Source organism: Phocoena sinus, chromosome 19 (assembly GCF_008692025.1).
Source record: "Phocoena sinus isolate mPhoSin1 chromosome 19, mPhoSin1.pri, whole genome shotgun sequence".
In the NCBI taxonomy this organism is placed as follows: domain Eukaryota; kingdom Metazoa; phylum Chordata; class Mammalia; order Artiodactyla; family Phocoenidae; genus Phocoena; species Phocoena sinus.
This window is the reverse complement of record NC_045781.1, coordinates 320,033-334,387: the sequence shown is the minus strand read 5'-3', so window position 1 is coordinate 334,387 and position 14,355 is coordinate 320,033. Positions and strand designations below refer to the sequence as shown.

At 47.8% G+C, this 14,355-nt stretch overlaps 2 protein-coding genes across 3 annotated transcripts in view; both read left to right on the top strand.

Moving 5' to 3' along the window:
• ZNF274 (zinc finger protein 274) overlaps positions 1 to 14,355 on the top strand; it is a 74,896-nt gene that overhangs the window by 46,151 nt on the left and 14,390 nt on the right. The window contains exon 9 of one of the 2 annotated variants that reach the window (XM_032614898.1): positions 2,865 to 3,995. In XM_032614898.1, the coding sequence (XP_032470789.1) occupies positions 2,865 to 3,995 (1,131 nt within the window). Of the gene's footprint in view, positions 1 to 2,864; positions 3,996 to 12,103; positions 12,300 to 14,355 lie in introns of those variants that run through there. The other variant, XM_032614900.1, reaches the window with a different exon arrangement.
• Positions 5,470 to 6,048, top strand: LOC116744822 (60S ribosomal protein L32-like). The gene has a single exon (XM_032614968.1). It carries the CDS (start codon positions 5,510 to 5,512, stop codon positions 5,987 to 5,989), a length of 480 nt encoding a protein of 159 aa, XP_032470859.1. The 5' UTR covers positions 5,470 to 5,509; the 3' UTR covers positions 5,990 to 6,048.

Below are 14,355 nucleotides of genomic sequence, written 5' to 3'. Positions count from 1 at the left end.
ACCAGCAGTGTCTTTCTTCTCTTCTGTCATAGACGTTACTTTCTTGCTGACCCACACAATCTGTCTTCCTCATTTCAAGATCTTGGTGCAGATGCTACTGTAGAATTTTAACCTCCTTTGCCCAGTTTCCAACAGCCAGGCACATCTTGGACATATCTTAGCCACTCAAAGATTTCTTTCCTTTCCTCCTCCAAATACCCTTTCACTCCCCTTTATGGGGCTGTTGTTTCATTTGAAAAGTTCTCATCATCAGAGATTCCAAGTCAACACCCCAAAGGAACACAGCAGGGTCTTGGGAAGGAGAACAGTGCTGGTCGTGGGAGGGGTTGGGCATAGATAAGGACCTTCTCCATGAGGGAAAGTAGGTCTTTGTTGGGCAGAAGAGAAACGTCCTCCTGGAAGTCAAAGGATAGCCAGAGAGTGTAGGTCATACTTTGCCAAATGGAGGATACTTGTCTCCTTGGCAGGCATAGGGAGAGAAGCATGGGACCCTGGGCAAAGGCCTTGATATTACTGGATGTGGGTGGCTACCTGACTGAAAAGGACAGTATGTGGACAAAGTGACAAGTAAAAAGGGAATCCTGGAGGATGCAGGCAAGGATCCTGAGCTGGGAGCCTGTGGCACTCTTTGTTAAAGGCCCAGTATCTTCAACAGGCGGAGGAATCCCCTTTAGAACCATAATAAGGGTGATGACATCAACAGTACCATGTATAGCAGTGCACCGTGTGCCAGACACTGTGTGAGGCTCACATGCTGATTCGTTTATGCCTCAAAGTAACCCTTGTTAGCTAAGCATTCGTATTCCTGGCTTACTGCCAAGGAAATCGAGCCTCAGAAGTCGCCAGCTGGTGGAGTCCACTTGTGGCCCAGTCTGGCCAAGCACCCTGCTTCAGGGACCACAGCACTTTTCTGGGGAGTCTGTGACATCAATTCTGGAGTGGTTAAAGGGACTTTTATTTCTCTGTGGGCAGCCTGAAGTGATGGTGGAAATGGTGCATTAAGAATATTAAATTAGGGCTTCCCTGGTGGCGCAGTGGTTGAGAGTCTGCCTGCTGATGCAGGGGACATGGGTTCGTGCCCCGGTCAGGGAAGATCCCACATGCCGCGGAGCGGCTAGGCCCGTGAGCTGTGGCCGCTGAGCCTGCACGTCCGGAGCCTGTGCTCTGCAAAGGGAGAGGCCACAGTGGTGAGAGGCCCACGTACTGCAAAAAAAAAAAAAAAAAAAAAAAAAAATTAAATTAGTGTTGGTATTTGGGATCTCGTTTCAAGATCCAGCACCAGGAAATGGATAGACTAAGATTGTGGATCATAAGGTTGAGGCACGTGTTAAGATCCTGTTTCCTGTGACTGCCATTACAGATTACCAACTTGGTGGCTTAAAACAACACAAATTGATTCTCCCACAGTTCTGGAGGCTACAAGTCCAAAATCAGTATCATTGAGTTAAAATCAAGGTGCAGCAGGGCCATGCTCCCTCCAGAGGCTCCAGTAGGGAATCCATTCCTTGTCTCTTCCAGGCTCTGGTGGCTGTGGGATTCCTTGGTCTGTGCCCACATCACTTTAGTCTTTAAGGCCAACACCTTCAGATCTCTTTGCTCTGTGTTCAGAATGCTTTCTCTTTGTGTATCAAATCTCCTGCCTCCCTCATATAAGGACACTTGTGATAACATTTGGGGCCCATCCAGATAATCTCCCCATCTCAAATCCTTAACACATCTGTAAGGATCCTTTTTCCAAATAAGGTATCATGTTGACAGGTTCCAGCAAAGAGAATGTAGGTATCTCTTGTGGTGATTGAGGGCTTTATACCTTCAGACCCAAATTTTTTGTGTGAATTTCTCCTTTAAGCTTCACCCTTCCCTGCTTATTTTATTCCTCTGCTCCCTCTTTGGGGACCAGTCCTCCTGAGTCATCTCTTCATTACCTTTGCTTGCTTTTTTGTATTTTACCACTGATTTCCTTTTTGCTGAGCCATCCCTTCCTTTCACACCCTGCATGAAATTACAGTCCATGGATTAGAAACAAACCCAGAGATACCTCTCATACTTGGTGGTCTCCTTCATCCCACTCTCCCCTCCTAATGCTTCTCCAGTAATTCAGGCAATTTGGATTTCTTTCAGACTGGAAGACTACACTGGAAAAGAAAGAGTCAGCTTCTGAAGAGGGTATTGCTGTGGAAGAGCCACCTCACCACATGGAAATGAAACACTGTGTACAGGAGGAGGGCCCCTGGTTGGTGTCATTAGGAGAAGTGCAGCATTGGAGGGACCAGCTAGGGAAGCACCAGGAGGACTCTCTGAGTCAAACAGTACTTACCTCAGAGAGACTTTTTGCTCAAGGGGGTAGTTATCTGAGTCTAAGCCTTCTACCTCCGACATTACCCACAAGGACACATTTCCATAAGCCCAACTCACAGGTTAAAAGGTTGAAACAGAACTCTGTTTTCATTAATCATCAGAAAAACTGGGCTGATCTGAAGTCCTGTGAAGATCATCAAAGTGCTAGAGCCTTCTGTCAGAGCACTTACTTGAATAAAATTGCAAATGTTGAAATGGGAAATAAAAAACCTTATGATTATACTGTCAGTAGTGACTCTTTCAACTGTGGTACCTCCCTTCATTTTCTTAATAGAATTTTTTCAGCAGAGAATGGCAATGACAGTAAGGACGATGGAAACAGCATTAATCATAGCATGTCTCTGAATGAACACAAGCCAATGAATTTTGGAGAAAGTCAGTACGAGTGTGATGAATGCCTTGTACAAACCGAAATAAGTGATCCTGGAGAGGCACCATTCAGATGTGAGGAGGACTGTGGTGCCTTCCACGTGGCCTCATCTTTTCCTGACTGTGACATCATTCAGACTGGAAAGAAGTCATATGCATGTAATCAGTGTGCAAAATCTTTCAGCTGTTGCTCTAAGCTTGTTGTACACAAGAGAACACACACGGGAGAAAAGCCATATGAATGTACTCGGTGTGGGAAGTCTTTCAGCCAGAGCTATGACTTGGTTGTACACCAGAGAACTCACACTGGAGAAAAGCCCTATGAATGCAACCAGTGTGGGAAATCCTTCACCCAGAGTTCCAAGCTTATTAGGCATCAACGAACTCACACTGGAGAAAAACCATATAAATGTCATGAATGTGGAAAATCTTTCAGGTGGAACTCTAACCTTACTGTTCATCAAAGAATTCATACTGGAGAGAAACCTTATGAGTGTGCTCATTGTGGAAAGTCCTTCAGTCAAAGCTCTGACTTTGTTGCACATAAAAGGACTCACACTGGAGAGAAACCCTATGAATGTAACCAGTGTGGAAAATCTTTCATTCGAAGCACTCAACTTATTAGGCATCTGCGAATTCACACTGGAGAGAAGCCATATAAATGCAATCAGTGTGACAAAGCCTTCACTGGGAGCTCTCACCTTATTGAACATCAGAGAACTCATACTGGAGAGAAACCGTTTGAATGTATTCAGTGTGGGAAAGGCTTCACTGGGAGCTCTCACCTTCTTTCACATCAGAGAATTCATTCTGGAGAGAAACCATATGAGTGTAATGACTGTGGGAAAGCTTTTCGGCAGCGATCTCAGCTTGTTGTGCATCAGCGAACACATACTGGAGAGAAACCTTATGAATGCAGTCATTGTGGAAAAGCTTTCAGCCAGAGGTCTCCCCTCATTGTGCATCAGAGAATACACATTGGAGAGAAACCCTATCAGTGTAACATGTGTGCTAAAGCCTTCAGTCAGAGGTCACGCCTTACTGAACATCAGAGAACACATACTGGAGAAAAGCCCTATGAATGCATTGACTGTGGGAAAGCCTTCAATGATCGATCAACCCTTACAAAACACGAGAGAACACACACTGGGGAAAAACCCTATGAATGTAATCATTGTGAAAAGGCCTTTAGCCAGCGGTGTCAACTTACTAGGCATCAGAGAATCCATACTGGAGAGAAACCCTATGAATGTAATGAGTGTGGAAAAGCTTTCAGTTATAGTACATCCCTTATTCAACATGAGAAAACCCATGGGAGAGAAACCCTATGAATAATCAAGATGGAAAAGCTGACTGCCAGACTTTCTTTACTAGACATCAGATGACCAAGGTATGATTCTCAGAGTGTAGTCTAATGACCATATACATCAGAACTGCTTGGAGTGTGTGTGTTGAAACTGCATATTACCAAGCTTACCCTCAGTTTACTATATCAGAATATCTAGCAGTAAAATCCAGGAGCCTGCAGTTTCCAAAAGGAGCACACGTGATTTGTATATATACTAAAATTTATATACTTCTGCATTTAGGTCATGAATATGACCACTGATGAAAAACATTCAGTCAGAGCTCTTGGCAGAAGTTAGAAAACACAGAATGGAGCTGTACCCACCAGATAATCTTTTTAGTGCATACAGCCACGCAAACTCAACCAGACGTTGTCTCCACATTCATGGAGATGATGGGGAACTGAAAGATACTCTTTACACAGAGCCCCAAACACTCAACCTAAGGAGAAACCATTGCATGAGGAAGTTGGTGTTTGGTAATGAAATTTGAAGCCAGCCATGTTCAGTGTAAACCAGCAATTGAAAACACAAATTGGGGGATTTTTTGGTGGTCCAGTGGTTAGGACTTGGTCCTTTCACTGCCAGGGCCTGGGTTCTATCAACGGTCAGGGAACTAGGATCCCGCTGCATGGCATGGCAAAAATAAACAAACAAAAAACAAATTGAAGGAAAACTAATGATGGGAAGTCTTCTAAAATGATTTTTATTGGAATTAAAAGTAGACTCGGGCTTCCCTGGTGGCACAGTGGTTGAGAGTCCGCCTGCCGATGAAGGGGACACGGGTTCGTGCCCCGGTCCGGGAGGATCCCACATGCCGCGGAGCAGCTGGGCCGGAGAGCCATGGCCGCTGAGCCTGCGCATCCAGAGCCTGTGCTCTGCAACGGGAGGGGCCGCGGCAGTGAGAGGCCCGCGTACCGCAAAAAAAAAAAAAAAAAGTAGACTCAATTTTTCAGGGACTCTGTCATGCTCTAACTTGAGTTTGTTGCTCAGTTAGGTTGACTAATCAAAAGATGTCAAGTGAAGTGAAAACAGGGCTCAAAACGGTATATACACAGAATGTTACAACATATAAAATCATGTGCACAGATGGTTGGTTAAGAAGGTCAACTCGGCAGCATGTTCAAAAAAAGGCTGAAGTGTAAATCAGTGGTGAAGCAAGTGGGAGAGGCCATCATTGCAGATTTGAGCAAGGTGAAAGCAGGTGAGAGCATCGCCTGGAGATGCAGAGTGGGAAAGGCTGTAGCTAGGAACTTGCAAAGAGGGAGCTGCAGGAGTGGAGGTCACAGCCCCCCTGTCAGAGCTGTAGACTGACAAGTGGGGCAGGAAAGCAGGGTTCATTGAAGGTCTGTCCGTGAAACTTCTAATTTGCTCTCCCCTCTCTTGCGTTCAGTATCTGGCCATGGGTAAGCAAAAAATATACTAGAGAATGAATTATGTGCTATAAGAAAAAGTCTGAGGTCCTCGGCGCTGCCTACGGAGGTGGCCGCCATCTCTTACTCGGCATCGTGGCTGCCCTCAGACCCCTCGTGAAGCCCAAGATCGTCAAAAAGAGGACCAAGAAGTTCATCCAGCACCAGTCAGACCAATATGTCAAAATTAAGTGGAACTGGCAGAAACCCAGAGGCATTGACAACGGGGTGTGCAGGAGATTCAAGGGCCAGATCTTGATGCCCAACATTGGTTACGGGAGCAACAAGAAAACAAAGCACATGCTGCCCAGCGGCTTCCAGAAGTTCCTGGTCCACAACGTCAAGGAGCTTGAAGCACTGCTGACGTGCAACAAGTCTTACTGTGCTGAGATTGCGCACAGCGCCTCCTCCAGGAACTGCAAAGCCATTGTAGAGAGAGCAGCCCAGCTGGCCATCAGAGTCACCAATCCCAACACCAGGCTGCACAGCGAAGAAAATGAATAGACAGCTCGTGTGCACGTTTTGTTTAATAAAACTGTAAAATGGCGAAAAAAAAAAAAAAAGTCTGAGGGACTAGGGAATCTGGTGTATTATGCTCCAGAACAAGTGCTACCTTATTTTGGCATTTCAGGGACGTTCATCCTAACAGCTGGTTCTTACCCTTTTAATCCTAAAGCAAAGTGTGCCATTAAACCAGCCCCACCCATCTGTGGAGCTTCCCCTCTGCTTTCTGATAGCTTCTTCAATATCATGAGAGCTAGGGAGTGAATGATTAAGGAAGCTTCCAACATGAATGAAAAAATATCTGGGGCTTCCCTGGTGATTCTGTGGTTAAGAATCCGCCTGCCAATGCAGGGGACACGGGTTTGAGCTCTGGCCCGGGAAGATCCCACATGCTGTAGAGCAGCTAAGCCCGTGTGCCACAACTACTGAGCCTGCACTCTAGAGCCCGTGAGCCACAACTACTGAAGCCCACATGCCTAGAGCCCATGACCCGCAACAAGAGAAGCCACTGCAATGAGGAGCCCCCACTCGCCACAACTAGAGAAAGCCCAAGCACAGCAACAAAGACCCAACACAGCCAAAAATTAATTAATTAATTAAATTATTTTTTTTAAAAATCTAAGATAAAACAAAAAAAACTGCCAAAGAGAACAGATATTCAGGAGAAATAAATATTTTAAATGTTTTATTCTAGGAGTGAGTCAAGAAATAATTGCAAACGAAAAATAAATCCAAGATGCTCTTTTAAAAAGAATAGACTTCCTGAAATTAAAAGTAAGACTGTTGGGCCAGAAAGCAAAGAAAAGAAAGAAAAAGGGAAACTTCACCAGAGCTGAAAGATCTTCAGATCATGGATAGATTCACGCAGCATGAGAAATTGAGAACACAATTAAAAAGACATCACAGACTGGGACTTCCCAGGTGGTGCAGTGGTTAAGAATCCGCCTGCCAATGCAGGCGACACAGGTTTGAGCCCTGGTCCGGAAAGATCCCTCATGCCATGGAGCAACTAAGCCTGTGCACCACAACTACTGAGCCTGCGCTCTAGAGCCCGGGAGCCACAACTACTGAAGCCTGCGTGCCTAGAGCCTGTGCACCACAACAAGAGAAGCCACCATGAGGAACCCACGCGCCACAACAAAAAAGTAGCCCCCGCTTGCCACAACTAGAGAAAGCCCGCGCAGCAACAAAGACCCAAGACAGCCACACACACACACACACACACACACACACACAAATCACAGAAACTTCTGGAAAGAATTTTGAAAGTAGCAAAGGAATATTTTTTAAGAAAAAGGACTGTTTCTTCTAATTAAAAAGTTAATCAGAGACTTAAAAGTAAGCAAATTGTTCGAGAAAATGTACAGATTGTACAAGACAATTGCAGTCCAAATGTGAAGCAAATTTTTTAATATATAAATTTATTTATTTACTTTTGGCTGCATTGGGTCTTCAGTGCTGCACGTGGGCTTTATCTAGTTGTGGCGAGTGGGGGCTACTCTTCGTTGCGGTGCACGGGCTTCTCATTGCCGTGGCTTCTCTTGTTGGGGAGCACGGGCTCTAGGCTCATTGGCTTCAGTAGTTCTGCCACTCGGGCTCAGTAGTTGTGGCTCTCAGGCTCTAGAGCTCAGGCTCAGTAGTTGTGGCGCACAAGCTTAGTTGCTCCATGGCATGTGGGATCTTCCCAGACCAGGGCTTGAACCCGTGTCCCCTGCATTGGCAGGTGGATTCTTAACCACTGCGCAACCAGGAAAGCCCCTGAAGCAAACTTTAGAAAGGAGTATTCATTTGACCCTTGTGTTAATAATTCTTCCTGGAAGAGGCAGAGGACTCAGGAAATCGGAAAACAAGAGGGAGAAATATAATCGTTGTTTTGATTGGCCCTTCACTGAACAGTGTTTGCATAGCTCTGATATAAAGAGTAGATACTGTTTATTTTTATTTTTCAGTTTTAGGAAGAAACCCAGATCTGTGACAGAATAGATTTCATAATGGCAACAGAGTGGCGTGCCATTGTTCCCAGTCCTGTCACCAATTGTAATGGCACAGCCTGTGACTGTTACAAAGCAGAAAGGGGAAGAGAAGTAGAAAGGGGGGAGTGTATCCCCGTATCATCATCTTAGGAAGCGGGCTTTTAAATACAATAGGTTACTTAGGAGACCAAAACTAGAGCTCAAAACAGTAATATGACGAAAAGTTGGAAGCAAATAGAAGAGCAACGACGTGAGTCAAATCTAAATTCCTTATCAGAGCAGGAAGCCAGTAAGGTCTGTAGACTGAAGGAATTACAGAGGTGGCCTCAGGAAGAACCAGAATAGAAATGGCTAAAAGTGGTTGATGGGATTTGTGACTGTTGGGTAAGGTGGGGCAGGAGACAGCTGCTTTCCATTTTAAAACTTCTGTATTGTTTTATTCCCTGGTGGTACACTTCTTATTTGGGTAACAAATTATTTCATATGTGTACCTATAGGTGAGCAAAACTACAGTGCATGAAGACATCTGCAGTTGATTTGGGGGTTATGTACATGTTTCCTTTTGATTCAGTGTCACTGTAAATTGAAGATTAAAAAAGCAAGAGCTTAAAGAAAAGATGTCAGGCTCTTCTGTTTTGCTAATCAGAGTTGATTCCAGTAGAGCAGGCAGGCTCCTTGGCTTCTTAGAATTCCTTGGAGTCCTTTTAAGGCTCTAAGACTTTATTTTCCAGAAGCCTTATCACCTGGAAGTCAGTGGGCCCCAGAGAGGTGCTGGTATCCTGGGACACCTGGGTGGACAAGACAGGTGTGTGAATTTGTATAACCACCAAATACTGAATGCAGTCCCCCACATGATTCATATGAGACTCGGAGTTTGAGACAGGGAATGCCTTCCTACAGTGGCCTGCACAGAACAGAGGGGACTTTGCTGCCTGGTTAGGCAGTTGGTCCTGCTGCTGAGACCAACCTTGTGTAGCTTTCAGAAGATGCTGGGGCCTGGGAGGAAGGACTTGTGCAATGGATCTAGCAAAGTGAGTGTTGTTTGACAATTCTTGTTGACCAAACACCCGAGAGACATTTCCATTCAGCAAGTCTTAAAATTAGCCTTGTTCGGTGAAGACACTATTTGGGGACTCAGTACGGAAGATGCTGTGATGCCGCAGCGCCCTCAAGTCCCTTCTTCCCAAGATGGGGACGCCACACAGGAGCATAGGGGTTATGGGTTCCTGGAGACCACACCCTGTGGGAATCAGACAAGAAGGATGCATGTAGGGGGCTGGGGGGAATGGAAGACAGAAGTTGCTGTGTACACAGTGAGTGCTTCAGGCCCTGCTCTGAGAGGGGTTCTACCCTTTCATAAATCGGAAACCGGAGGCTCTTAAGGACCCAAGAAGTGGGCTCATTTGAAATAGGAACCTGAGACCTTTCCGCCCAAATGATTCTCATACCCAGTGTTTCCAAATCAAAACGTGCATAGGACCCACCTGAAAGGAAGTGTTAGAATTACAGCTTATTGGACCCATCTTAACATGTTGTAAAGAGTAATCTCGGGCTTCCCTGGTGGCGCAGTGGTTGAAAGTCTGCCTGCCGAAGCAGGGGACACGGGTTCGTGCCCCGGTCCGGGAAGATCCCACATGCCGCGGAGCAGCTAGGCCCGTGAGCCATGGCCGCTGAGCCTGCGCGTCCGGAGCCTGTGCTCCACAATGGGAGAGGCCACAACAGTGAGAGGCCCGCGTACCGCAAAAAAAAAAAAAAAAAAAAAAAAAAAAAAGAGTAATCTCAAAATTGTATATCCATATATCTATTTCCTCTTTGTTGGTTTCACTTACATTTGTGGCTTAATTGTTAGAAGACCTTAAACAGATACCACACCTGTGTTACATGTGACCCAGGGGCTCCTTTTAACAGAAATCCATTCTCCCTGCCCACCCCCACCCCCACTTTTTAAAACACAGATACCAAAATAATCATAATGTATTTTTGATACAACCAGTAGTGAATCTATTGGTGGCCCACAAGACCACTCCCACATCTAGAGATTTTTCTAGAATTCATGTGGCTCAGCATCCAACTGTACTCACGGCTGAAATTTACGGCAGTGGTGTACTAAGGATACACAGTTCTTGGGACTTCCCTGGTGGTCCAGTGGGTAAGTCTCTGTGCTCCCAATGCAGGGGGACCAGGTTCGATCCCTGATCGGGGAACTAGATCCCACATGCATGCCACAACTAAGACTCCATGTGCCACAACTAAGAAGTCTGCATGCCACAACTGGAAAAAAAAAATTCCGTATGCTGCAACTAAAGATCCCGCATACTGCAATGAAGATCCCATGTGCCTCAACTAAGACCCAGTGCAGCCTAAATAAATAAATAAATATTTTTTAAAAAGATACACAGTTGTAGGACTTCCCCAGTGGTCCAGTGGTTAAGACTCCACGCTTCGACTGCAGGGGGCACGGGTTCAATCCCTGGCAGGGGAACTGAGATCCTACATGCCATGTGGCACAGCCAAAAATTTAAAAATAAAGGATACGGGGCTTCCCTGGTGGCGCAGTGGTTAAGAATAAGAATCCGCCTGCCAATGCAGGGGACACGGGTTCAAGCCCTGGTTTGGGAAGATCCCACATGCCACGGAGCAACTAAGCCCGTGCGCCACAACTACTGAGCCTGCAAGCCACAGCTACTGAAGCCCGCGCACTCAGAGCCCGTGCTCCTCAACAAGAGAATCCACCGTAAGAAGCCCGCCCACCACAACGAAGAGTAGCCCCCACTCGCCGCTACCAGAGAAAGCCGGCGCGCAGCAACGAAGACCCAACACAGCCAAAAATAAAATAAATAAATTTATATATTAAAAAAGCTTTACTTTAAATAAATAAATAAATAAAAACAAGAGCTGTTCCCAAGGAGAAGATAATAGACTCAACACCCCACCACCACCTCTCTACCCTCTGGGGGGCTGCTGCTAAGGGGAAGGCAATAGATCCTCCTGGGACCTCCTGGGTCCCTCCTGGGACCTTCTCTGCCCACGGAGAAAGGAATACCACCAGGAAATTTTGTTGGGCTCCCAGTAGAAGCCATATTCGGTCTCCTGGAGGCTGCCTGACTCGTGGTTCCCACAGCCACGGTGAGTGGTGAGTGAACACATGCTCCTCCTGGCATCGCAGGCCTGGTGGGGTTGGGTCCTGGGTGTGGTTGCAGGGGAAATGCCCAGCAGATTGCAGAAAGGTGGTTGGACTGAAGCGGAGAGATGCAGGGGCAGCAAAGGGATGACAGGGATGGGAGTGAGTGCGGAAACCGCGTGCCCCTTGGAAGCCGGCTGCCCCATCCCCGCAGTGACCACGGTCGTTCACCCGTTTGTCATGTTTGTGGTTTACTGTCTGTCTCTCCCCACTATACCAACAGCCCCGTGGGGGCGGGCGAGTATCTCTGTTCTCTTCCTTGCTGTGCCTGGTTCCTAGCACACTGTACATGATCAAATAAATATTTGTTCTGGTTCGACTGCATCCTGGTGAACATCTGCTTTTCCTTTCTTCTTTTCTAATAAACTTTTTAATGGACTCTAACAGAACCACAGATATGACCCTTTGCAAAGGGAATACCCCAAATTGAGAAACAGAACATGATCAGCTCTCAGAACCCGCCTGTGCCCACTCTGGGCCACTAGCCCCCTAAACCTATTCTATTAACAAAATCTTTAAACGTTCATGTAATTGTAAAGCATAGAAATATTTTAAGCACAACGGCAGTATACGATCCACAGACAAACAAGGAAAGCCCCAGGCCTCCTCCTGCGCCTTTCCAGCTGGGAAGAGCAGGCCCAGATTTCAACCCGGGCCGTGGCATTCCAGGTTGCAGACTGACTTTCCGATGCCAGGCCACAGGGCGCAGACTGGCATTTGGAAGCGGGGCCGCAGGGCGCGGACTGGCATTTGGTCTGGGAGAACGATTCCCCCACCACCGGGGCCCGCAACACCATAGCCACTGGCGCTGGACCCCCGCCCGCCTAGGCCCACAGCGTGGCGGCCTGAGGGGCCCCATTGGCCGAAGGGCAAGCGAGAGGAAGCCCCCATTGGTCGAAGGCTCGATGAACGAAGGCTTTCATTGGCCGGGGCTGCAGCGCGCTGCACAGCCTTCTGGGAGCTGTAGTTGCAGCGTCGCCGGCGCGGCCGCCATTGTCCGGCGGGCGGCGAGTCCCGCGGTCCCTGAAGCGGGTGGGGCTTTCTGGTTCAGGTTCACGTCGGGCGCCTGTCCTCGACCTGTCGGCCCAGGATGGACCCCGAGGAGGAAGCGGCGACACCGGTGATGGCTACGGGGCCGCCGGCGGAACGGCTCCAGGTACGGCGGAACAATAATAGTAACAATAACAACGACGGCCGCGCGCCCCAGGCCGGGCATCTCCCTCAGATATTGACCCTTTACCCCTCGCAGCGCACGATGAGCAGGGTCGGGCGTTAGACGGTCATACGGGGAGACTGAAGCCCAGGTCGGGCGCCCCGACTAGCCCAGCTGGTGAGGAGTGGCGTCGGGAATCGAACCCAGGCCTTCCAGTCCCCGATTGCGCATGCTCCGCAAGTCCTCCTGCCTTTCTGTCCCGGCCTAGAACTTGGGGTCATTCCCGAGGACCGGGCTGGCCCCGCCCCGAAGGCCGACCACCGTGAGCATGGGTAATAGTAACGGGAGCAGAGATGCTTCAACATGCGGAGTCAACCGACACCCATCCAGAGCCCCGCTCCCCGAACCCCCTGGCCCGCGGACGGGGACAGCCTCTGGGGTGAGGACAGGTGACCACACACCGCGTTAATGGGGCAGGAGCGACCACCGGGTCTGACCCCTGCGGGGCTGTGGGGTCTGCAGTACAGGGTAGTCTGCTTGCAAGGCCATCTGGGAAGGTGCCTGATTCAAAGCTCCAGCCTTTCTAGACAAAGTGGCGTCTGTTCTCCATGTAGTGCTGACTCCACGTAGCAGGAACCAAAAGAAATTCATAATTCCTGAAGCTCCGGGTCTTTGAAGTTACAGACTTTCTTTTTGTTGTTGTCTGCGGGGGGTTGCATTAATTTCACATTTGGAATGCAGAGTGAGACTCTCAAAAATCCTAGGTGTGCATGTGTTCAGAGACTTGTTGCAGATTGGCAGGAAATGCAACCACGCTTTAGTTTGCTTTTGCTGTGGATGGCAGGCAGTGAGCAGTGTCAAAGAATACCAGAGCTGGACAGTAGTTAAAGCAGTAAAAACAGATTTTATTTGGGAACTGTTGCAATAGGGGGAAAGAGACTTCAGTATAGAGCTGGGCTCTATTCCGAATACAACAGGGAAAAGTGGGTATTTATAGTGGGGGGGCGCGGGGTAATTCTTGCTAAACTGATGTAAAACAGGATTATTGCTGAAGCACCCAAATGAGGGGATGTTATCTGGAGGATTGTGGGGGATGAGGACTTTGAAAAGATATCAAGAGTGGTCAGATATAGAGGGTGGGATCCTGGCTAAATCAGTGGATTTTTGGTAAAACTGAGTGATGCAGAAATGGACACAGAAGCCCAGAAGTCAAAGCTTAGTTGGGAAGAGGGTTGTGAGGAACCAGACTAAAGTTTGGTCAAGGAGAGAGTCTTTGTCAGCAGTGAGAGGCTTAAGAGAAAGTGTGTTCATTATTGGTTGCTGTGTAACAAATAATGAAAAGTGTAGTGGCCTAAAACAACAATAAATATTATCTCAGTTTCTGATGATAGGAATCCTGGAATGACTTAGCTGGTGGTTTTGGCTTGGGCTCATGGCAGTCAAGGTGTCAGCCTAGACAGCTGTCACCTGAGACTTGACTGGGTCTGGAGGATCCACCTCCAGGATGGCTCATTCGCATGACAGGCAGGAGGCCTGTGTTCCTTCTCATGTGGGCCTCTCTGTGGAGCTGCCTGGGCGGCCTCACAACATGGCACCTAGCTTCCCACAAAGTGAGTGATCCAGGAGGGAGCTATGTGGAAGCCACAATGTCTTATGACCTGGGGTCAAAATTCACACTCTACTATATCCTATTGGTTACATAAGTCAAACTTGCTCGTATAGGAGGGGGCTACAAAGGGCTGGGGATCCTTGGGGGCCATCTTGGAGGCCAGCCACCACAGGAGGCGAGGACCAGAAGTGGAGGGCTTCTGGTATTAGCGTCCTCTGGCTGCCATAACATTACTACAGATGTGGTGGCTTAAAATATATACATTTGTTCTTAGAGTTTTGGAGGTTAGAAGTCTGAAGTCACCTTCACTGGGCTGTGATCGACATGTGGGCAGATCTGCCCTTCCTGTCAAGGCTCTAGGGTAGAATCTGTTTCTTTGCCTTTTCCAGCTGTTAGAGCTGTAGAGCTCGCATTTTTTGGCTCATAGCCCGTTGTCCATCTTCAAAGCTA